Source organism: Echiichthys vipera (assembly GCF_963691815.1).
Source record: "Echiichthys vipera genome assembly, chromosome: 12".
NCBI lineage: Eukaryota > Metazoa > Chordata > Actinopteri > Perciformes > Trachinidae > Echiichthys > Echiichthys vipera.
Window position 1 is genome coordinate 23,002,202 of NC_139837.1, and position 25,232 is coordinate 23,027,433.

The 25,232-nt window shown below is 40.4% G+C and overlaps 1 protein-coding gene across 4 annotated transcripts in view; it reads right to left on the reverse strand.

Moving 5' to 3' along the window:
- Positions 1-1,261: 1,261 nt before the first annotated feature.
- The window catches only part of larp1b (La ribonucleoprotein 1B), a 32,487-nt gene continuing 8,516 nt past the window's right edge, over positions 1,262-25,232 (reverse strand). The window contains exons 3-20 of one of the 4 annotated variants that reach the window (XM_083924256.1): positions 24,094-24,150; positions 23,084-23,315; positions 21,564-21,722; positions 20,206-20,325; positions 19,540-19,708; positions 17,624-17,768; positions 17,256-17,433; positions 16,231-16,397; positions 16,042-16,116; positions 15,175-15,534; positions 10,879-10,990; positions 10,442-10,623; positions 8,823-8,929; positions 7,558-7,718; positions 7,291-7,435; positions 5,082-5,191; positions 2,955-3,082; positions 1,262-2,825 (exon numbers count right to left, since the gene is read on the reverse strand). In XM_083924256.1, the coding sequence (XP_083780382.1) occupies positions 2,514-2,825; positions 2,955-3,082; positions 5,082-5,191; positions 7,291-7,435; positions 7,558-7,718; positions 8,823-8,929; positions 10,442-10,623; positions 10,879-10,990; positions 15,175-15,534; positions 16,042-16,116; positions 16,231-16,397; positions 17,256-17,433; positions 17,624-17,768; positions 19,540-19,708; positions 20,206-20,325; positions 21,564-21,722; positions 23,084-23,315; positions 24,094-24,150 (2,919 nt within the window). In that variant the 3' untranslated portion in view covers positions 1,262-2,513. Of the gene's footprint in view, positions 2,826-2,954; positions 3,083-5,081; positions 5,192-7,290; positions 7,436-7,557; positions 7,719-8,822; positions 8,930-10,441; positions 10,624-10,878; positions 10,994-15,174; positions 15,535-16,041; positions 16,117-16,230; positions 16,398-17,255; positions 17,434-17,623; positions 17,769-19,539; positions 19,709-20,205; positions 20,326-21,563; positions 21,723-23,083; positions 23,316-24,093; positions 24,151-25,232 lie in introns of all 4 variants that reach the window. The other 3 variants (XM_083924255.1, XM_083924258.1, XM_083924257.1) reach the window with 3 other exon arrangements.

Sequence of the window (25,232 nt, forward strand, 5' to 3'; positions counted from 1 at the left end):
AAGGGCTCAAACTAACTATTAATTTCATTAACGGTTATTCTACTGATTTTTTTCAATTAATGAATAAATCTTTTTGCCAGCAAATCACTAATTCCCAGGAGTCAGAGTGACATTAACACGTCACCAAGAGTCCAAAATCCAAAGAGATTCCCTCATGGACCACTTTTATTTACTCTTTAAAAGCTGGAAACGTATGTTTTTTCTTGAATTATTTAATTACACCTTTAAATTGCCGATTCTTTTTTCTCTCTAATGATTAGCTGATTATTCAACAAATCCTTTCCCACATTTGAATGCGTTTTCACATTAAAATCACACTTTCCCCCCAGAAGTTCAAGATTCAGTGAACAAATTGTGCACTCTCAGTAAAATAGGTGGACTTCTATTGGCAATAACACAAACACATTTAAGTTATTTTATTGCATAATTTGGCATTTTCTTATTGTTTAACTTTTAGGGGTTACACATTTCAATGTCAATATATTAGTGAAGTCGATTATAAATGTTATTTATTGTGTTGTCACAGTTTCATAGTGACCTAAAGAAACAAAGAAGAGGAAAAATGGGACACGCCAAAATGTAAGTGTAATATTTTAGATGACTCGGTGTATTTAAGAAGCTACACTGCGATTTAAAAAAAGATATTGAACCATTAAACCGACCGTAATTACAAAGCGCCACCTGACAGTCCCATTCAGATCCACTTCTTACTTAGAGTTGACGTTTACGAGGGACGCGTGAAGGCAGCAAAGCACACGCCTACCAGTTTTCACTTCAGCGGACTGTTGTGGGTTTTTGTCCCTCCATCGGCACCCATAGTGTCACAAACAGCCACTAACTTGTAATAAAACAAAAATAACCACTAATTTGAATTGTTAGACATCTTTAAATATTATCTGAAGGGTTAAAGGTCGTTCTTAAATGTGTATGATTAGGATAAGTGTACAGAATGAGGCTAAAATGTGCATTTTAGAAACAATAAATGCACTTTTATTGAACCTTTTTTAGCAGCAACATTTCCCCAGTGTGGCCCTCTATATTCAGCTCTTATCTCAATGCTATTTTCACACTTGAGTGATTGTTTCCTCTGCTGGAACTGTTGAAATGCACTGATGTGAAAACAAATCTCACTTTTGATTTCCAGTCGATGATGTTTAAAACAAAAACCTGTTCATCGGGCTCAGAGAGCCGCCCTCAGCAGAGAGAAATGTGCAGAGTCAGCCAAAATAAAAGTAGGACAGATCACACAAACACACCTTCATACAATCAACTGTTATTTTATATTTTTTTGCATTTTACAATTCAAGACCGTGGCATTAACATGCATTACACTAAAACACACTCAAAACCACACTACCGATAAAACAAATCAATTCTTAAAATCAAAAAAAGAATAATTGAATAGCAAAGTATTTTTTATAGTATTTACATTTTTTTCTTTAAATTCAACTCTAAAAACCTCTTTTTTAAAAGGAAAGTTAATGATTTAAGTGCTCTAGAGCACAAAGCCTCAAACATAATACGAAGTAAACGTCAAGCTAAAATATAGTTTTATGATGCTCGCTCACACCCACAGCTCCAGCAGAAACATTTCATTTTTTTTTTATAATAGTCAATAGCAAAAGCCATTAAAAAACTGCAATGATTACCTAAGACTATTCCATCAAATCAAGTAAAAATAAAAACAAAAATAAACAATAAATTATACTACCTCTGGGTGAAAAAGGGGACTTAAAAGTAAAGCTTCCCACATAGATTTCATCATTATTCCTGCATGTTTTATCATTAAAGACGAGTTTAGCTGTGACGCCCGGCGGGTGGAAGCATCAGGGCACCTCTGTTATGAGCAGCAGCCTCGGGGTCAGTCCTTCACAAATTTACCGCTGCAGCTTGATTGTCATGATAAAAAAAAGAAAGGAAAAAAAAAACAAAAAAAACAGATATTTATGTCTGAAGAAAAATAAAATCCTGAAACTGGTGTGGTGATTTTAAACCCCAAATACTCAAGCGGGAAGACTTTAAAGAGTGACATTGGGACTTTTGTTTTGTCCTATGTTCTGGTGAATCACATTTAAGGCACAAGACTTTCTGCCGCGTCCTCTCTTACCCTGAAACTAGAATCACAGTTCGACGGGCCGAGAGCCCCGCACAGACCGGAGCTCTTTACAGATTGTGATCAACAACAAACGCGTCGAAGACTTTTGGCATCTGAGAGAATAAGAAAAGCAAAATGCAAGGAATGCATTTTTTTGTGTTTTTGTTTTTTTGTAAACGTTATGAGCTGTCAGGCGCACAGATGCAAGCTTGCTGCCTACGCTTGCTTGCTTTAAAATGAAATGCACAGATAAAAACAATCAATTTAAGTCAACCGCGCTCAAGTCTCTCTTCATACCCCCCCAAAAAACGGTTTGCCGCTGAAAAGAGCCGACGCTGATCTCAGAGCTGCTGCTGCTGCCGCCGCTGCGCTCGTTCTGCATCTCTTCTATCCAAACCCACACCTGCAGGAGGGGGCTTCATTTTTTTGGCGCAGCGCTTTCCTTCTTCCCGGCTCCAGACTCGCTCTTCTTCCCGGCTCCAGACTCGCTCTTCTTCCCGGCTCCAGACTCGCTCTTCTTCCCGGCTCCAGACTCGCTCTTCTTCCCCTGGGCGGTGGCGGCGGCTGTTTTCTGGGCGTTATCTTTGGGCGTGTTCTGTGCAGTGGTGGAGGATTTTGAGGCCTGCGCAGGCTTTGAGGTAGTGTTGGAAGGATGTCGCCGACGCCTCGCTTCATCCCCGGCCGAGGATGAGTGACGTCTTCTCCTGCCTCCCTCCTCTCCCATCGGGGGCTGCGCACACAGAGGTCAGAGGTCATTCCTGCTTTTAATTAACTACTCAAAACCCACTTTTACAGGAAACCCTTTTTTTTTGGGGGGGGGGGGGAGGGGGGTAAATCTGTTGACCTGCTGGACACTCACCACCACCCTGAAGTCCTCCAGGTTCTTGAACTTGGAGAGGTGTTCCTGCAGCTTTGGGTCGATGGGCTGGTTCTTCATCTTAGAGTATTTCAAAAAGGCCCAGAACTTCTCCAGTCCGTACAGCTGACCTGGAGGAGGAAACATCACAGTGCACAAATGATTAAGTACAAACTCACAATCCATTATCAAATGCTACACGATCTGCAATCAGCAGTTTACCATCACAGAGGAGGAAAGAAACCAGAAAATATTTACATTTAAGAAGCTGGAATCAAAAAATGTTGACCTTTTTTTTCTTTAGAAAAAAAGAAAAAGGCATCAAAAAAATTGGAGATTAACTTAATAGTTGACAACTAATCAATCATTGCAGCTCTAGTGTAAAGTGTAGAGTCTTTTGTAAAATTACAGCGACTGTTGTGTGTGTGTGTGTGTGTGTGGGGACACATAATCAGGGTAAAGATCTATTTTAATCTCATCTACTCAGTTTAAAAACTACAATTTTTTCTTTGTGTTTAGATGTTTTCTTCTTCTGGAGTAGAAGAAATAAAAGCTGTGGCCCAAAAGTCAATCATATACATATGTATTATATAGTTTCACACAGCAGTCAGTGTAAATACAACACACTTGTTTGTGTTTCTGTCTGCACACACAGACTAAAGCTTATCACTTGACCTGTATAAAGTTCCCTCCCACAGAGACGTTTATCTGATTAAGCCTTTCTCATTTATCAGATTAAAAACGATTTCCTTGACACTGAATTAACTCCAGAGTGCTTTAAGATAAAGAACACAAGTGAAGCCCTGTGAGTCCATGAACTTGATCTTAATGAGTGCATTAATCATCATCAGCTGGTCTGAACTCGTACGTCGGGTATCTGGCTGGTGACTGTGGCGGGACGTGTGCTGGTCAGTGATGCTTTGTTATCAGCCTCCGCTCTGAGGGAGAGGGGGAAACTTACTGAACACCAAAATAACTCGGCTGGAAATAAGTGGCTGAAGACGTCGTTACTGGCAACCGACCCTCCATTCTGCTCCGCTGAGTCACTTTCACAGTGTTGAAATGGTTTGAGAGAAAATCCACTTTAATTCTCTTTTTCCTCTTTTCACACACTCAGATTAGAGGGTGAAATCTGCAAGGTGAACCTTTAAGTCGGGTCAAGCCACTGAGCAGCTTTACAGACCAAATACTAGTGTTTTTCAGCCTTTATAGGCTGCATACGAGCAATCAATAACACACTATAATGGAGCTGCAGTCTTTCCTTTTTGGAAACAAACTATTAGAACTACTGGAGAGGCTATGTCTATTAGGAGGCCGGTCCCTTTTACCTCCAGGGTGTCTAAAGTGGAGTCTGCCCTCGCACTAGCTGGGTTTATCTCAGTGGTAAGAATAATCTTAAAGTGTCATCCCATGGTCTTTTTCAGCACTTACATACATCAAATAAGCCATCGAGACAGTTTTTTCTTGTAACAACTATAAACGGAGAAATCCTGAGTCGCTAACAGCCAGACGTGGCTAACACTGATTAGCTCGGGGCAGTACGGTGAAGGCATTAAACGTCTTTTTTAACCACTAATACTGCTGAAAATAACAGCAAACCTCTGCAGCAGCATAAGAAGAGTCCCTACACAGAAAACAAAGCACCAACAACGTAGTTAGTGAACCCAGAGTTTATTAAAAGAGTGTTTTAAAGTCTTACCTACTGGCCCCTGTACCAGCTCCTCTCATAGTAAAGTTCATTCAAGTGGATTAGCAAAGTCAATCCCAAAGGAAGGAGCCCATTGGTGCTTTGTTTTCTGTGTAGGGACTCTTCCCATGTCATATTTTTGTATACAGATGAAATTATGAAATTATGTTTGGGAGGGACAATAATGACAACAAAATTTGTCACCATGGCATCCTGTATCACCCAAACTTCAAGCACTTTATATAAAAAAACAAAAAACAAGCACTTTTCAAACCTACGCAACACCACATTATAATTCAAGTGTTTTGAAGGATTTCCAGCACTTGTGAGAACCTGTGTTTATGTAACCTATGGTGAAAACATTGGGCAGTTGTTTTATTCTGAAAATCTTTTTAAATGTGCCGAGGGTAAAGTTTGGGACCTCTTGTGATGTTCATTATTACCTCTCTCAAAGTCCTTGAGGGTCTCTTCTTGAAAGTCCTTGAATAGGTCTATCCTGAATCTCTTCTCCAAACCGTAACTGTAGTATCTGAAGAGACACTCCAGTCCGTACCTGCCGGGAGAAACAAATATTTACCTGCACTCTGACCACAGGGACCAGTGCACTGATGGACATAAATGGCTTCGTGTGTGTGTGTGTGTGTGTGTGTGTGTGTGTGTGTGTGTGTGTGTGTGTGTGTGTGTGTGTGTGTGTACACATGGACATGATGCAGTGTGATGTAACTAATCTTTCACCTCGTGTGCCTCCAACACTTTGCGACAGTAAAAGCTTTGTCTCACGGATCATTAACGGCTCTAATGTAGCTGACGGAGGAACCGGACAGACGAGTCGACCCGTTTTAATTGAGTCAACGTGAGCCGCTGCTTAAACAGCTGATGGCGTTTGTTACAGTGCGAACACGCACGCACGCACTGAAACCTAGGCCGCTTATTTGGACAAGAATGTGGGTTTGGCAGGTGAGGGAAGAACACAACAATGTGACAGCGAGGCAGACGCCACTCCTGTTGACCCTCTGCTGTCGAGTATTGGCGGTCCAACACCACAGCTGTCTGCAGCATGCACTGAGGGATCGGGAGCCACAGTTAGTCGGGTTTACACACAGGGGGTGGTGGGTAATGTTCTGCAAATTAAAGTTAACCCTTTGAACGCTGACATGGACACCTACAGTGGTATTTCATTTATAGGAGTTTCTTTAAATGCTTCCTAAGAATAAGTATAACCTGTAATGATTGGCAAAAATAAACTATAAATACATTAATGTCTGTTGAACTACAAATATAAATGATTGTGAAATGAACTGAGTCGTCAAAAGAACGCTAATACAGGTGAATTACCAGTACGTTTAGATTCTGATTAAGGCAATACTCAGGTTTCGCGAAAAAAGATCATTTTCCAGTTACTGCTGTGCGCGGAAACGCACTGACTATAAAATAAACATCGATCCTGCCAACACAGCCGGGATAATACTTTCATCCTTCACAATAAAACGACGTGCATCAACAGCACAAAAATATGCCGTAAAAGCTCTGTAATTTCCAGTTTGGATCTAAACCACCATCTAAACCGCTCGGCCCAAACGTTCTTCCTGCTTTATCTCATCAAATTCATTTTCGTACACTCATCATGAAAATGCTCATGAAATATATAATAAATTCACACATAGATTCTTAAAAGTGAGCAAAAGACCAAAAACTGCGTCAGACCGGATGTATCCGGATAGGGCCGATAACTGCAAAGGATGTCCGAGTGGTGACAGAGAAATGCCGAGCTTAAATGTTATAGAAGTCATTAAACCATAATAATTAATTAAGTATTGAATTGTGTTTTTTTTCATCAAATTTAAAGATGTCTGAATGCAGACACAAACAAAATATTTCTTGACACAGTTATTTGAACTGCGTAAATGTTTTAGTTTTTGAGATTCAAGTGTAACAGAGTTTTTTTTAATTTCATGTGCTGTTGATAGAAGCCTTAACTTTCTGCTTCAAGAAGAAAGAACGCTCTCGATATTATGGTTTATATTTTAAATGGTTTTATACAGGATCATGTAAACAATGATAGCCTGAGGTTTGTTTATGGTTTAAACCATAAAATCTGGTGCACTTCTGCATTTCTTTGCACCGATGAATCCCATACTGTGACTAACTTTCACCACAATTGGTTTTGTGTAAATTGCTCCTGGATTTATTTATTTTTTTGCATTTTTTAACCCAAAGGTACGGAAATATGTTCAAAATGGAGCTTAAAGGCCTGTTATGTTCATTATCAGGTTCATACTCGCAATGTTTTGTTTCTACTAAAACACGTTTACATGCTTTAATGTACAAAAAGCACTAAGCCCAGTCTGCCCTGATTCTTTCAAGCCTTTCCAGGTCTCCGCTCTCACCTTCTCTGTACCGTCTGTCATTGCAGCTGGGGACTGCCTGTAACGTCTAGCGTCACTTTCTAACATGAAAAAAAAAAAAAACAATAAAGGTTTCTAAAAAAACTACACAACCGGGCATGATCCAACAGGAATGTGATCCAAAACTCCCCTAGCGTCAGCACGTAGCTACATGTAGCAGTGTGTGTAAAACTTAAACACTGCAGTAACGCGCCTGGAGCAGATAACCATGTAGGTCCCCTTTAACATTTAAACATGTCCTCCTCACCTGTAGTTTTCTTTGGCATCTTCCAGCGCACGCAGTTTGAACTCCTCGTACATCTTCCTGTTGAAGTTGTCCCTCAGGAAGAAAGACCAGAACCTGAACAGAGTGTTCATCTCCTGAGACTGGCCGATCCCCAACCGTTTCCTCTCTGAAAAATAAAAACTCAAGTCACCGGAGAGCACAACGACGAGCTTGGTTCTCAACATATAGGTGTGGTCAACTGCAATTTACACGTCAACCTAAGACTTGCTCTGGTTATAACCTCCGTACCGTTAAGGCTCCGTCGGAGGTACTTGTGGTATCCCTGCTGAGTGAAGCCGTTGTCCCTCAGCAGCTCGTGTGATGGATGCCAGAATTTAGGCAGAGACTGGGGGGTGCAGCCGTAACTTCCTGTCAGCGGAGCTCCTTCTGACGGAGAGGCATTGGAGCTGCTGTAGGAGGAGGCGAGAAGAGGTTTTAGTTTGTTCTGGTGTCGATATTACTTCTTACAATCTATCGATCTCATCAAGGAAGCAGACTCCACCAGCTGTCATGTACGGCTGAAATCAATTACATGGTTCCCACTCTTTAAAAATTTTTTTTTTCCAGGACCTTTCTTGAAAATAAAAGGACAGCTCACAAACGGTCTGATAATTTACTGGTAGGCAGAGTAATGACACGTTTAACCCAAAAGGAAGCATCGTACCGTGCACTTTATCCAGCCAAAGAGTCGAGTTTGAAATTAAACACGCAACTCTGTTTACGCAGGGAATGAAGCACCAAAACACATTCGTTTTCCAGGACAGCGTAGATTATTTTCAGAATATTTTGTCATTTCAATCTATTTACAGGTGTTTCCATGACCGGAAAACATTTCTGTAATTTTCTAGGTTTTTCCAGGGTGTGTCGGGACCATGCATGAGTGCATTAGCAGAAAATGGTTTGTCATTTAATAACAAAACACCAGGTGTGAGCCCCTTCAACATGAGGATTAGCTGCTCTTCTCTCTTTTAGATCACATTTTTTTTAATAACTAAACTTGTGATGGGCCTTTTTCCTTACTTTTCACAAAATTCAGTTTTGTTTGTTTAATTAAATGATCCATTAATCAGAAAGAAAGTAAATCGATGACGCACCAGTAAAGGTTACTCTCAACATGAGAAATATGGTAAGAAACCACTATTAAGTGTATAATATTGATACAAAGTGTTTATGTTTTTGAATAAAATGATCATAATCTAATCTAATGATCAAAAATCGAACAAACTGTGCAGCTGTGTAATGGAAATGTAGACATCAGATCGTCTGTACTGGCAGAACTTTATATTAAATGACTCAGGGCGAACATAATTAATACAGTCTGTGGCTGAGTAAAGGACTAAAGTGCGTATTGATGCAGAGAAGTGCATAAAGGTCATGAAAGCAGAGTGAGGATGGCTGGAGAACAGGCGGCCAGATGGAAAGAAGAGAAGTGATCGGTTTGTGTTGTTTAGAACGGAAACATCGACCGAAAGGTGGCGCCTTTACAGCGATGAAGGGAAAATGAGTCGTCGCACCTGATGGACGCAGAGCGCGGCCGGTGCTCACGCGAGTCCATCACCCAGCCGATGTGGGCTTCCTGAGGAGGGTTCGAACTGTGGCGGGTCTTCTTCTTCCTCGGCGTCTGCAACAGGAAACACAACAACAGATTCTTACGTTAGAAAGAGCTGCTTAAATCTGTAACCTTTTAGCTCTGGACTAATTGTTTAGTCTCGTCCAGTGGTTTAATGTCATAATCTATTTTTATGGCACTTTTGTTTCCTCTTGTGAGATAAATTCTCAGAGCTGGTATCTAAAATGCTAAAAATGAGGAACTCCATTTGATACTCGTGAAAAAAGAGAAGTATTTGTAAATGTTGTTTGATCTTCTGTAACCATGTACAGTTAGCACACGCATGCAAAACGGATAACAGAAGAGCAGCGCCAGGGAAAGGCAAAGAGAGTGTTTCCAGTCTGGATTCTGATGTCAACATAAAACAAAAACGGTCAGATTTACATGAGATAGCAATGAAGTGAAGTGTCGTCATCAGACCGTGAACTGGGAAACTCTGACTAACGTCAATCTACAGAAAACAAAAACCAAAAGAGCATTCCCAATAATGGGAATCATAACGCCGAATAAACATCAAAGCCGCTCTGAGGCCTGAAAGAAACTCAAACCAGCAACAAAAAGGAAGTGACATGAAACGAAAAAAACAAGAAAGAGGCTGCTCTTTATTGAATTTTTTTTTTTTTTAAAGGCAGTGCAGTGTGTGTCACCAGTTGTGATCGATTCAACTGATTTTTTGTTGTGTCCGAATAATTGTGAAAATGAGTTTCAGAGAAAGCCCCTCCAAGTCAGATCAACAACCATGGCAATTGGAGTTTTATTAATTACTGTGACACGGTGGTGTGATGGTTAGCACTGTCGCCTCACAGCAAGAGGGTTCCTGTTTCCAGTTTCTTCCCACAGTCCAAAGACGTGCAGGTGTTAGGTTCAGTGATGACTCTAAAATCACCCGTAGGTGTGAATGGTTGTCTGTCTCTATTTGTCTCTATGTGCCCAGTGATAGACTGATGACCTGTCCAGGGTGGACGCCGCCTCACGCCTGATGTCAGCTGAGATCGGCTCCAGCCCCCCGTGATCCCCAATAGGGACAATCGGTTGAAGATGAATGAATGAATGAATGAATGAATGAACGAATGAATATCAATGTTTTGCTCACAGGTAATTTGTAACTTGGTGTTAAGTTGTAACCGTAGAGTGACCTGGATAAGTTAGAAAAGTCATTTATTGACATTAACCTGAAAACAAGTCAGGCAAAGCAAGTTATTGTGGTTTTAGAGAAAATACAGACATCATCAAGTTTGACAAATCAGCGTGTTGTTTTAACACTCTGAAAAAAGAAAATACAACACGTTTTCACATCACGACTTAAAGCTCATAAACACACCAAAGAGCGCCTTTCTAACTAATGGAAAAATCTGAGGAGCACCTGAATGCAGCATCTCTTTCACACTCTTGTGGCGTTCATGACCACGTTATAATTTATTTCTCACTTCGGCATCGTTGGCTTTCACACTATAGACGTGAGAAGATAACAGGACATTGCGTCTGCATCTCTTCGCTGTGACACACGGAGACAAGAGCGCTCACCTGTCCGTCGATGGTGCCGCTCTCCTTCATGACGGGGTAGAAGCGCGGCGTCTTGTTGGGGTCCTGGCGTCCGGGGGTGCGAGGCGTTTTGGGGGTTCGGGGTTGGTGTGCGATGGGCGACTCTGGGACTGTTGTGGGCAGAGAGCGGGCCAACTCTGCGCCGCTGTCCACTGAGACCGCACCTTGTTTACACACGTACAGAAAACATTTATATTTACAAAACTAAGGTTATGATTAAACAACAAGCATGCGATGCTGAGTCCAACAGAAACCGTTCAATGTGTTACAATTGTCTTATTGTTTCATGAATCCAAGTAAATGAAACAATCATATTTTCAGTTCATGTAAGCGACTTAAGAAAAAGGAGTTTATATCAAAGATGTGGTTAAAATGCAGCAAACAGGATGTTCGACTTCTCGGCGTCTCCTCTAACCCACCTGGCATGAGAGGAGGCGGGACTTCCTGGTTCGGGTCAAGGGGCACTTTGGGGGCGAGACTTTCGAACTCGTCTTTACTGATGACGTTCAGCTTCTTGAAATTCTCCACTTCCTGCTGAGGAACAACATGGACAGTCAAACCGTAATGTTTTAAATAAATTAAACCATCTGCCGTTTTAGTTCAAGAAAACAGATGTAATATAAATACATAAAGATCCTAAGTTGTGTCATTTTAAAGGTCTATAAGATTAGGACGCCGTCTCCTCATCAATCTGCAAATGTGTGACTTCAATTTCAGAATATATCCACGTTTGTTTCTCGTAAATTTGCAACTCAGAAATTCTGACTATTACCCCTCTGCTCCGGCTCCATAACTATTGTTATTTTTTAACTATAAGTGCTCTAATAACGCCGTCATATAAAGTACATTTTGTATCTTGTAAATCTATAATTTCCTGTAATTTAACAGTTGAAGCCAAGTTTACATTGACCAGTTTATTTATTTTCCATTCTTATTATTTAGTCATGTTTCTCTATAACAAAGCACTTCAGTCAACATGTGGTTTTTTGTTAATTACGTTAATAATCTTGATGTAATTTGAAAACTCAAGATTAAAAGAACAGAATGTGTTTGTATTTTATTTGGATTTTTTTTGAGTCGGTTCTTCTGTTAATTGTGCATCAAAACTCAAATGATTTAAGCTGAAAGATATAAATAGAGCTAAAAATAAAACTCAATTTTCTGTTTACTTTATTGCATTATTTCAGCTTTGTACTGCATCCGTGTGAAGATGCCTTTATTTATACTTAAGAAATCACTGAGAGGTGACCCTTATTTCATTTACAAAGAGAGGAAAAAAGAAAACAAAAACAGATAAAACAGCAAAAATAATAATGGAAAGTCTTTAAAATATCCTGATGTTTAGGAATAGGTTGATAAATAAATTGAGATCATTAAGATTAAGCAAGAGAAAATAAAGTTACAAGTAGAGGTTGGGAGGAACATAAAATCAGATTTCTGAGTTGATAAATACATCGACAGTCTTCAGATGTGACTTCATAAAACTTGTGTGAACTGATAACACTACGACATGGTGGTGAAAAAATATGCGATATCCCGGCGGCTGCAGCCATTTAAAGCGTGTGACACAGCAGATGTGCACCATACTTTGAACTGTACACGCCAGCGTCCCAAAGAAAAAGATCCAGGTGACCTTCGTGCGTGTGTGTGTGTGTGCGTGTGCGTGTGTGTGTGTGTGTGTGGGTGTGTGTGTGTGTGTTCAGGCGTGACATTTCCCACATGTGGCGACATCAGTGGCGACCTTTGAGCCGCTCAATGAGCTGACGACGGTTTAAAAAGTCACCGTCAACAACACGCTTTTCTTTCATTTATTGCTTTCAATCGGTTTTAGGATTTACACAATAAACATGTTAAAAGTTTGACTGGTGTTTACTCGCGTGCAGCTTTGAAGCACTTTCATTTCAGAGGGACTAAAATGTTTCTGAAGGCTGTAGTTAATATTTACTTTTCAAAGTAAAGGGAGTAAGATTTATTCTGCCAACATGTTGGTAAATATTTAGATTATTTAACTTGATGACTTAAGAAAAGTGTCTCTTCAGCAGTGGATTAACTTGTATTTTAAAAATATAACTACTTTAAAAAAAAGCAATTATCCTGTTTTCATAACCATTAGAAGCTAAATATCTATGTAATAATAAGTACACATGTATTGTTGTTGTTGTGTTTATAAATAAGGTTAAATTAAGCGCCACATGAGATGCATATTTTTACATCACACCACAGTTCAATAAAAAAAAGTTACAATAAAAAGATCTCAAAACTAAAAATGATAAAAAAACATATGAATATTTTGGTGCCTTGAAATAAAAAAGGACATTTACAAAATTGACAGTTTACTGTAAGAAAAGATAGTTAGAATATTGTCAAACTGGAGTGCGTGTGTGTGTAATATTGTAAACAAGACCTCATCATCAATCAGCTGATCCTTTTTATGAAAAATACTCTGAATGTTGAACAGTTTTTTCCTTTTAAACTTTCGCTTCACATTGACACTTTCAGAACTCATGCTGCACTTTCCCTTGACTCAAAGCTACTAAAAAAGAAAAGTTAAAATAAATCATGTTTTGTTCCATTTAACCCATCAGAAGAAACAAGATCTGATGATTTAGTTTGTTGTACTAATGAAGGATAAGTGTGTCATTAAGACCACCTACATGACACTGTATAATAACAAACTAGAATGCGTTCTGATGCCAGACGGCTAAATAACCGTGTAATACAATAAGATTGCGTAACCTATGGACCGTTTGTGCATACGAGGCACTTTTCTCCGACAAGCAGGTCACTTGGTTCTGGGAGCAGCTGTGTGACACATGTGGTCTGGAGGCTGGTGTAGTGAGCGGTAAATAGTACATTTATTTCTGTCCCCGTCTACAGCGCGAGATTTAACAGCTCTGTCACAAAGTCTTTATGTCACGGTGCTCAGAGCTGAGCTGCAGAGCTGTGAGGAGGCCTCACCAGACAGCAGCATTTGTGTCTTTATGAAAAATGCTTTTGTTGTTTTTAATCGACTGTGTCAGAAGGCACGGTCAAGCAAAGGACTTATTTTGATTACAGGTCCCTCAGTTAAACTTGAGCTGCACAGATTAACTGATTTATCATTTAGCTGTCAACGATACATTAAATCGCCAGAAAAAACTTTCTGTTTCTAGCTTCTTAAAAACAAATACTTTCTGGTTTCTTTCCTCCTCTATGAGAATAAACTTTAAATTTTATATTTAAGTATGTTGTCAACTGTCTGATGTCACTTAAGTCAAAACTTAAGTGTACAATCAAACAAAACATTTACATCAAACTACAGACTATCACGAGAATATATATTCTGTTCTCCTCCGGCCGCCACAAAGTTTAAAGAAAGATATTTTAAATCACTTTTCAGGCTCTAGAAACTGTTCTAAAAGTTACAGTTGCAGTAAGACGGTCATAAAAGTCAGTATCATGTTTTCAGGAAATGTTTTGGTCTCAGGCTGTAAAATAAGAACGGAGGACATGGTGTGCGTGTGTGGAAAATAAAGCGTCAGAGCTGCTCGGCTCTTTATGCGTTTGTCTTTAAACTGTGGACAGAGTGACCTCTCTGACCCACTGAGGATTTAAAAAATAAATTCAGTAGTTAAAACACGGCAGCTGATTCAATAACAGGAAGTGAATCATGTTCTGTGAAACAACCAGAACAATCTAGTTCACCAACTTTAACAAAGTGCACTCCACTTTCTCCCAGGCACGCACACTTTTTCTCACCCAACAGAAAATATGTATCCCACACATTTAACACATTTTAGCATTCACAGCTTAATATTGTCGCACTGTCGTGGTTCCAAGCTGAAACTAAAGTGGAGTTGAGTGTGTGTTTTGTGCAGGAGACAAGAGAGAAAGATGTTTTTAAAAGTGTTTTAGAAGTTAACAAAACATTTCTAAATTTAGGTGCTTCCTTATAAACGCTTTTAAATAAGACAAAACAACGGGGGGCTTTTATTGATTTGAGGCAACCGTCAAACCCTGTATTTAATGTGAAGATTTGCCTCTTTTTATCGCCTTCTATCGTTCAAGATCATTGGGTTTTAAACAAAACGAGAAGAAGCCAAAATTGCATCTGTGACAGACCTGCTCAGAAAAGTTTAGTCCCCTGAATTAAATGTCAATCCTAAAAGAGGCTGTGGACATTTTCTCGCTTCATGTGGCTGAAGATACAGAGAAACAATAATGGATCAGCTGGTTTTAAGGTCAAACAACTGAGTAAAAAGCAGCGTGATATGAAAAAGTATGACTGGAAATATTACAGGCGAACAATTGGGGTTGATGATGATTTTAAACTCAAATCTTCTGAAAGTATTCTTGTGATTAGGATGTTTTTATTTAATTTATTGTGCTTTAAGCCTTTCATCTGCCATTTTTCCTGATATCACTACTTCGACATACATAAAGAAATTATGAATTATTATTATTTTCTGAAGGTACATTTTGTTGTCTGTTATTCATCTTAAAAATCAGAGTTTATAAAGAACATTGAAACCCCTTTAAAGATCACAGAAATGTTATTTATTTAAAAATTTTCAATTCTCTTTTCGCCTTTTTGACTTGCAACTTGTTATGATTGTTCACAGTTTATGAATATAAATGAAAATATTGAGAATTCCAAATTTCTGCATTTTTAATAATTAGTCTGTTAAAAAATGCACTTCTTAGTTGTGGTTTTCCACTATTCTTGTGTTTCTTACCTTGGTGCACTCCACCTGTTCCTCTCCCTTCCACAGGTCCTGCTCGTAGTAGAACAGCCCGTCATTGATGGCTTTGGCGAGGTCGGCGGTGAGCTTTGCTCGGGACTCGTGGCTGCCTGTGCGGTCGCCACCGGGGTGCTTACGGATATACGGAGGCGTCTGGGTGACGATGAGGATCTTGTTGACGTCCTGGTCGTCCATCTCGTAGTCCGAGTCGTCCTCATCCGACCAGTCGGTGAACTTGTTCTTCCTGGGCGCCAGCTGCTCCATTTCCTCGTCGAACAGGAAGTCCAGCTCCTCCTGGTCGGGCACGGCCTGCGGAGGAGCCTGGTGGCTGCGTGGGGACGCCTCGCTGCGCTCCTGGACAACACAGTGAGCATCAAAGCGATTAACGGAAAGGACAGGCAAGAAGCGCAATAAACTACAGGATGAGATGATGAAATGGAGCGGGGGAACCTTTTCTGGAAATATTATGCTCAGTCGCTCTCTTGCTGAGAGTTCGTTGAGAAGATCGTCAATGAACGGAATAAACTTTATGACGTTATAACCAATAAATTCAACATGACAGTCTGCAGCTGGTGTTTTGTTTCAACTGCACAAGTCTAAGTCACAACTTAGTTTAACCCTTTAAAAACAGACCATAGAAATCGGTCAATACTCCCCCTCTACTGTAATTAACTGTTGTAATTCACATGATGCAGATGTGATTTTCCAGGGATGGATGGTTAAAAAGTGAGGCGAAATAAAAAGGGTGAAATTAAATGAGGTGAAGAAAAATATGAAAACTGCATGAGAGAAGAAGTTTGACGTTAAAAATTGAGACATGAAACAGAGGAGAAGAAGAGGTGAGAGCAGGAAGTACTCAACTGCAGAAGGGAGGAGGTCGGGTTGGATCACTGAGGGAGGAGAAGAGCCGACTACACACACATCATCACTGACATGCTGCCGGACGAAAGGTGGAAACGACAGAGGACGGAGGAAATGAAGAAGATGTGATGAGAAACAGAAAAAGGGAACGATGGATGGGATGGAAAATACAGTGCAGTCCTTTGTTACCTTCCCGGAGGGCTGTCGGTGGCGTTTCTCCACCTGGATCCAGGCGTCTGGGTCTGGCTGGGGGGCGTCTTTGGCTGGAAGTGACTCCTGGCTGGAGGAGCTGGGTTCAGCTGAGTCCTGAAGCTCCGCGGGGGACTCGGGAGGAGTCTTCTTCACGGGCGATGAAGCTGAAAGGCCAAAACACATCACACACTCAGATAACCTTCAGAAAAATCCCGCCTCACCCTGTCAGCTCGCATTGAGCTACAGGCAAAAACATTATCAACAATAAAGGCAACAGTGTGGCTCACTGATGTGTATTTTAACAGTTTTTGACAACAATGGCGCTCTAAAGCCCACGAGACGAGTTGAAACTTGCAAGTTCTTGCAAAGTTCTGAAACCTGCCAGTGAGACGAGGCGAGATGGTTTATCATCTCCATAGCAACGCCTCTCTGTACTTCTGTTCTGACCTCCGACTTTTCAGGGTTTTTTTTCGTAGCTGGACATAATTTGTAGCATTATAAACTATAAATGAGGACAGAGAAAGTGAGATACTTGCTACAGCTGCATTTCTATAGAGATGAAACAGAGAAAATACAGTTTTATTTCCCTGATTCACTGTTTTGTTCTGGATTACTGCGCTCGCTCTCCCTATTCATTGCATTGCTTGCTCGACCCTCTCCTTCCGTCTCTGACTCTCTCTCACACACGCACGTTGAGCCTCCGTCCAAAACAACACATTGTACAGTAAGTGACTTGACCTGTGGCCTTTGCTAAGACCGAATTGGCTGATGAAACAGACGAAGTGTGTTGCATTCTAAAACCAGCCGCTGGTGATTTGACAAGTTGAATCGCAGACGACACCAGCCGGTTTGAGTCCAGAGGAGGCGGCCGGTTCACACTGCTGCAACTTTCACCTACAGCCCTCTAAAACAGCTTTGTCGCGTTGCCAAGCTTTGGTCTGAACTGGGCTTAAGGCACAGAGGAAGAAGATAAACATCGATGTCAAAAGGAAAGAGAAGAAAAAGAAGAGTTGAATACTGACCGGAGTTCGTGGGGTTGAGGGTCTGTCGTGGAACAAACTCGGGACAGTTGATGAGCTGCGAGAAGTCGGTCCGGGGGGAACCCACGACGGTCGGCGCGGGGATGGGCCAGCGCTCTGGGTCAATTTTACAGCGAACCTTGTCGTCAACCAGCTCGACCTCTTTGCTGCTCTTCAGGGCCTGGAGATATATTTATTTATCGTATTTATAAAAAAAAAAAAGGACAAATACAGTTTCCTAAGTCTAGTTCCCAGATTAGTTCCAGCAATAAAATTTCCAGTTATCCAGAGAAAACACTGCTATACAGCAATACCGCCCGAGGAGTCGTATATGAGGCATCTACAGCCACCCACTGATGATGTGATGTTACCTCCATGATGAGGTTGACGTCCATGGTGAGGGCCTGCACTCTGTGGAAGCTGGCGATGAGGGAGATGGGGAGGAAGCCCTGCACGTCCATCTTTCTCCTCAGGAAGAAGTCTCGCTCCAGGTTGTGGAGGCTGAAGTAGTATTCGCTAGAGGACGAGGACAGCGTTTAGTGCTTATCAAAGGGGGCTTTATTTGCATGGAAAACAAGAGCTAACTAATAAAACAATAAAATAAATGTACAAACGCAGATGAATTTAACATTTAAAATATTTACACATAATTACAAAGATGGGAATATGATCTAAACAACATAGTTCTACTCCCTGTTATTGATTAATTATATGTGTGATTGGTTTAATTTGTGTATTTAACATATTTAAATAATTATAATATTTCTAATGTTGGTGTTTACTTTATATATTTCTGTTGGCTTTCATTTGTTTTATTAAGTTATATGAGTTGGGAGACAATAAATAATCATATTGAATTAACGCCACCTCTCTATAGAGAGTAAAAATCATGACCAGAATGTTGCTGTTTTTCCTCTTATTTATTTAATATTAATGAAATAAAACAACATGCAAAGTGGCTGTGGTGTGCTGAGACGCTACAGACAGTTTCAGTTTTTGTCTCATTCAAGGAGCAGCAGAGGAGACGTTTATTTATGTGAAACTGCCGCTTTATAAGTCTTCTAAAATGTTCTCGTAAGCCACAATAAATGTCAAATCTTCTGACTGAAAAATCAAATCTGTAGTTGGAAAAAAGCTCCCTGTGTCACAACAACACACACACTAACGTCTGTACATGTAGCTCAGCCTGCGGGCGCTGGACAGTCGTCATTTCATGCAGAGTAACGCCGGCTGAGTGAGCAGCCTGAATAACGCTGAGGGAGACAACAAGAATTCTCTCTCTCTCAGCCCTGTATATAATTCATCCCCCCGTCCCCCTCCGAAGCACTCAGAATAGTGGGTGAGGGTGAGGTGGACTCCTAAATATAATCTGCGTCTGCTGCAATGAGGCCAGAGCTGTCAGTCAGACACACGAGCGCACGCCGCCCCCTACAGGACACAACAGACCCAGGGGTGCTTCACTTTTTACTGCTTATCACTCATTCAGTGGCTCACACCGGCTCTGTTCAGTCACAATCTCCAACCTGTTTGATTTGCAGGAGCTGCTGGTTAAAACATAACTTTGACCACTTTCCACTTTGACCTTTTCTGCCACGCAAGCAATGGCCTACATTTGTACTTGTTACCAATCGTGTGCAAACAACGAGGAAAAGCCTCTGTATTTCTGTTTATGTAGTGTTCATCATCCATACATAAACATATCTATCACCAAGTCTATTTACAGTTTTAGAGACAGAATATAAATTGTTCTGATATTCTACTTAAACAATGTTTCACTTTTAAAAAATTGTTCCATACCTTTAAGGATAAGTTTGCGGCAGGAAACTTTGAACTCCTGTATATCACAATTAGCTCCAAAAGCTCCCAGTCTAAGTTCTAGTAGTTTACTCGTCCACAGACAAACACGGCGTACACACATTATTGTAAACTTGTGAAATTGTTTTGCATTGCGTGTAAAAAGATGCTGAGATTGAAACAAATCAAATATGACTTTTTTAAAAAAGCACTGAAAGGGGTTTTTTCCGACACAATGTTATGCAATCAAACGCAACAAATAACGGAAATGACAAACTGCGTTGCCGTTCTTCATTTCCCTTTCCTTATAAAGTATATAAATGTCTCATTGCAATTACGGGTTTGTTTATGGGTCTCATTCGAACATTTTGTGAGGTGACTGTGATGGAAAACAGTCTTATTTTTCTTTCCCTGGTAGTACAGGAGTCTTAACGACACCTTCCAGTCACACAAATCCTTCTGTTGCCAATCAAAACAGCTGTCAAATACTCACATTTGGCGTTTGATGTATTCTTTAAGAAGCTTTTCATCCACTGTGTACATCTGGACCTTGCTGCCATCATCGTAGTAGTAAACCATGTTGCTGCCGAACTCGTTGGGGGCCTGGGCGGAGCCGTCGGACGACTGAGAGTCGCGGAAGCTCTGAGAGTACTCATAGCGGCCTGAAAGAGCGGGACAGACAGAACAGAAATGATCACTGAAACAGAGACAAGCACTGAAATGTTGTTTTCTGGTAAAGAAAGTCAAAGAAAACTTTCTAAAATTAAACTTTTATCCTCTCATGTTGTTACAAAAGCTGCAGAATAAAATTTTAACTTGAGTTAAAAAAAAAACAAGTAGAGAAACAAAATAATGTCATCATGATTGTAAATTAAGGCAATGCATCTTTATTTATAGAGCGCATTTCATACCAAGGCAACTCAACTCAGCTATAAGCACAAGAAAAGAGAAATGTTTTAACTGGGATTTTAAAGTGTTCACAGTTGGGGCTGATTTCAGATCTGCTGGTAGTTGTTCCAGTTGTGTGCAGCATCACAACTAAATGCTGCTTCACCACGTCTAGTTTGAACTCTGTGCTCCACTATCTGACCTGAGTGAGTAGATCTCAGAGCTCTACTGTGCTTATACTCTACTAACATGTCCTTCATTAAGAGTTTACCTCGTCCACGGCCTCTCCCGCGTCCACGACCTTTCCCTCTGCCTCGTATCCCTCCATGAATGCCATCACTTCGGACGCTGGCAGCGTCGTCCCCAAAGTCCCGCGGCTCTCTTCTCCAACCTGGCAACAAGAAAACAGCTTAATGTCAGTTCTCACAGATACTTCATGTGGTGTTTCCCAACCTAGAAAGAAATTCTTATTATATTAAGAACTACCAAGAACTTGGGATAAATGAGCACCTTAACACACGCAAACTACTTTTAAAAGTTCACTAATTTAAGTGAAGTGAATAAGAGAAAGCTTGTCTGTTTTTGGTTACAACATTTTAATCTTCTGCCTAAATCTGGGGGTGAAGCAACATCACTTAACCACAGAGACACGAGGTATCAGCTGATCAAAGATTGTAAAGCCGTCAGTTTAGTCGCATTATCTAAAAGGCCACCAAATGTAAAAAAAAATGACAATAGCAGCACCCTGAAAGTGATGATGACACAAACAGACAACTTCATGTGATTGCTTGAATTTCCCACTCAAAAGGTCAAACAATTACTTTAAAAAGTGGTTGCCAGGTTGGCTTTTGGTTACTAAAACAAAAAATACGGTTGCTATTTTCAGTTAGCTTATATTTTGAAATCACAAATTCCTGCAATCTTTGATTTGTGTGCGTGTGTGTGTGTGTGTGTGTGTGTGTGTGTGTGTGTATATGTCTTGTTTTGTATTAAATTTAATCTCATTTAGGGATATAAAAAGCAACTAATTCACAAATTGGGGAAGCTGTAATCATTAATATTATATTACTTGCCGATTTTTTTTTATTCGACTGATGAATTAATTCATTGATTAATTGAATGTCGTTTCAGGTTTTTTCCTCAGGATGTTGGGTATTATCATTATTTCTGGTGCATTTGAGACAACCGCTTAAACAGTCATGTTAAAATTGGGGTTTATTTACAACCTGTGGGTTAAGTTAATGTAAAATGTAATGTTAATATTACCATAACTGACAGAAATTACATGATGCATTTAAATTATATGACCTGTAATGCCATAACAAAATAATCAATATTGTGTATTTATTCATCTCTTTTCTCTTGCTGGCACAATAATGGAAACTCACATGAGAGCAAACTGGTAAACGCTACAGATATTAATGTGGTAAAAGAACAACACAACTTAGTATTCATGCCATGCTCTCACTCTGTTATGCATTAGTACGGACAAAAAGCTCGCAGAAATTAGAAAGAAAGATGTTATCGTGGAAAAAGAGGAGAGCAAACAAAGTGAGGTCAAACAGCGAAGCCAAACCAACAGAGACTGCAGGTGTGAACAGAAAACAGTGAGCTGCTTTGGCCACTTACTCCTGCTGCTATCATGCACCCTGTTATTATGGAGTGCGTGATCGGGCGAGTTGCTGGTGGGTTCTGCATCCGAGCGTGCCGGACCCCCGCCGGGCGTCTTGTCGCCGTCGTCCCGGGACGCTTCCTCCAGCGGCAGAGAAACCCACTTACGTTTGTTACCTGGCGATGATTGGCACACCGAAAAAACAGAGCGTGAAGAGTTTTGTTCCAAAAAACGCTGGAACATATTAAAGTCATCAATTTGTGTCTCAAAAAAAGACATGTGTTTCGATCAAAGAGCACCTTTTTATGTTTAACTATCCAGTCAAGACCTCCCTGAGTTATAATGTAATAAAATAAAATAAGACAGGTCGTTTAAATGTTAATGAAACATTCAACCTCTGACCTGAGACGTTCAAAATATTGAACAACTGTTGCTTACACGTTTCCAACTTACTGAAAATGACAACTGGACATCATTAGAAAGTTCTGTAACATGTAACATACATATATTTTTTTTTACCTTTTAACTGAATTAATTGGTCAACATGTGTATTGACGATTAACTGGTCATTATTAACGATCCCTAAACATTCCAGATACCTTATTTATCATTATATTTACCAGTAATATGCGTGTAAAAGGTTGGGTTTTTTACTGGTTTTCTTAAGTTGTTGTAGCATAGCTGAGCATAATGACTGAAAACAGGGGGAAAGTGCTAGCCTACTGATTAAACACAGAAGTTATAACATGTTAATTAGTGACCTTTAGAGGTGCTGGTAGGTGGATTTTTACCATCTAAGCTAGGCTAGCCATTTCCCCCTGTTTCATGTTTTTATGCTAAGCTAAGCTAACCAGCAGCTGCTTCATATTTGAAGAACAAAAATGGGAGTGGTATCGATTTTCTAATCTACCTCCCAGCAAGAAATCGAAGAAGCCCATTTCCTAAAGTTGATGGTTTGGGAAGGATTTGTTACCATTGTGAAGCATTTTACTTTTTCTAGTGCCACTTCGCTAATGTACGCATCTAAATGGACAAATTCTGAAACATGTATGCCATTACATGGCTTGTAAAGTGCAGCAAGCCATCGTAGATGATCTCTTCTCATTTTGGAACAAAACTCTTCCTCACTTCCCGATGAAGTGGTGCGTCTCTAATAAGCCTCCATAAAAGATTGGTGCTTATTATTTCTTGTTTAAATGTCTATTTAAAAAATAAAGGTGAGAGTGAATCAGATGAAGTGCCACACATGAGGTTATGAGAGCAGAACATGCGACTGTGATCATTACAGTTATTGACATGCTCCCTCCCTACGCAGCAATCAAGGATACAAATCATCAGAGTGAAAACATTCGTCACCAAGTTAAGTTGAAGTGGCAACATTATGTGAAGACTGTCATTAAAATTGGTTTAAATAAAGTTCTGGAGATGAATCATTTCACAGGTAAGAGAAGAAATGTGCATAAATCAAACTTCACTTAAAAGGATGCTAAATTACATGCTCAGCTCCGAGGAGAAGAAGAAGAAAAGACAAACTCACCCTCTCCTCCCCTCTTCTTCAGGCCGGCACTCTTGGCGTCCGGTCCTGCCTTGGACTCTCCGTCTTTGGGCAGCTCTCCCAGCGGGTCCGGCTGAGCCTCCTGGTTCTCTTTGCTCTCGCCGCCGTCGTGGCTGCTCTCCGTCTTTCTCTCCGTTCGATCGCTCATCTTCTCCTTCTCTCTGCGTGAGGAGGGAGGCTTCTTCCCGTTGTTATTGAGGACATTTTGTTGTTGCTGGAAGACGGAAGGAACGAGCTTTCAATTATACTGGTGGAACTTCATGTGGCTTTTTCTTTTTTTATTCTTAAACATTTCTCTTTTTTAAATTTGGCTTTTCTTCTGCGTCCTGTTGTTCTGTATGAATCACATTTTGTCCCTCAGTTCAGGCACTTGATGCAAAGATTTAACACTTACTCAGGACTAAAGATTGTCAGAATATCATTTTTTACTCCTAATCTTGTCAAAGAAATTATTTTATTATCGTATTACATATTGTATCGCTTCTCGCAATAACTTTAGGGACAGCAAAATTTGTTATCGTGACAGACCTAGTGCAATATACATCTTCTCCTTGTGTGAGATTAATGTTTTTGAACATGCCCCTGCGTGACATAAATATAAAAAACTAAACTAGAATCATGACTGGGAGTCGGGGCCTCCAAAGGGTTCCCAAGATAGAAAAATCTGAGGGTTATCAAGACAATTCAAAAGATAAGGAGAATATATGCTAAATACCCTCATAAGATCCACATTTTTCAACTATTTTATCACACTTTTTCTTCAAGAACACCTTAATGTCCCCTGGGTTTGTGAAAATAACTCGGCATTTAGCTTCTAAAATGTTATTCTGAAAACCAAACAACTTTAAAATGTTGCACCAAATGTCTTTAGTGCTCCATCTAGTGCAGAGGAATCAGCAAAGATCTTCTTTAATCCCACCAGCAGAAAACAAACACAGGTTGTTGGCTTTAGTGTTTGATTTAACTGCTCTCACACACGCACACACACTTACCTCTTTGGCCAGTTCACCAGGCGTGGGCCAGTTGGTGATGTCGCTGAAGTCACTTGACTGTAAAAAAAAAAAAAAAAGAGAGAGAAATAAAGACACCAACAACAACAAATCGCACAATCCACAAGTTGAACGCAGTAAAGTGGACTCAATTTGAGTGTTTTATCGTTGTGTGGGGGTCAGGTGGAGTCTCTCCTGTTAGAGACCAGCGTGGGGGGGAGAGCAGGTCCGTGCTCCGTCTGTGGGGAAACTGCAAACAACTACAACAAACAGGCCGAGTTTTCCACCTCTGTGAACGCTGTAAATTTGGACAGCCTGATATGAGATCAAGGTTAGACGGACCAGGGTTTACGCTTACACTCAGAGCTACGTGTGAAAACTAAACACTTAAAGATATTTTAATCATCGCTCTTCTGCCTGTGTAGTACCCAAAGGGACGCTCTTTACTGTGGTTTCATCCTGGATTTTTCTCTGTAGTGAATATGATTAAAGGGTCAGATCACCCAAATCACAAAAGATGTTACAAACAACCTCTGATCCCACTTAAAGACAAAACTAAATGAAAAAAATCTTTAAAACACAACTAATGAAATGGCTGTTTTTATCCTTTTATCTCTCAAGACATGTAGATTTTTAATATTATTTTCTTAATTAAACAAGTCCCTTCGATACTCGCAGAATTACCGCTGGTTTTAAAATAAATGAATAAATATTACACAGGTCGGGAGGGTTGCCAACATCGCATCAGACCCCTGATGCACTGACCCGGTTGAGGGCGCAGTGAGAGAGCACTGCACCGGGAAGCTGAAATGCCCATCTCGACCCGGGCCCTTCCAAGTCGAACTAGCAGCACACCGCCATGACACTTTGAGTTGAATCCACGGGCAGACTATGTGGACGGCACCCACTGAGAAGTGTCAAAGTATTTTCTGTACATTGTGAGACTGTGGCATTGTCCCGTTTGACTCATAGCAGCGTGGCGTGCTGCTGCCGACCGGAAATCAGAAAAGTTTCATTTCGCTGTTGGTCTTTTCTCTGATAAAATAAATATAGAATAAAAGAAAACTAGGCGATTTGAAAACAAAAGAAAAAATAACCACAACCTGCTGTGATGACTCATTTCAATTGACTTTTTCTGACAA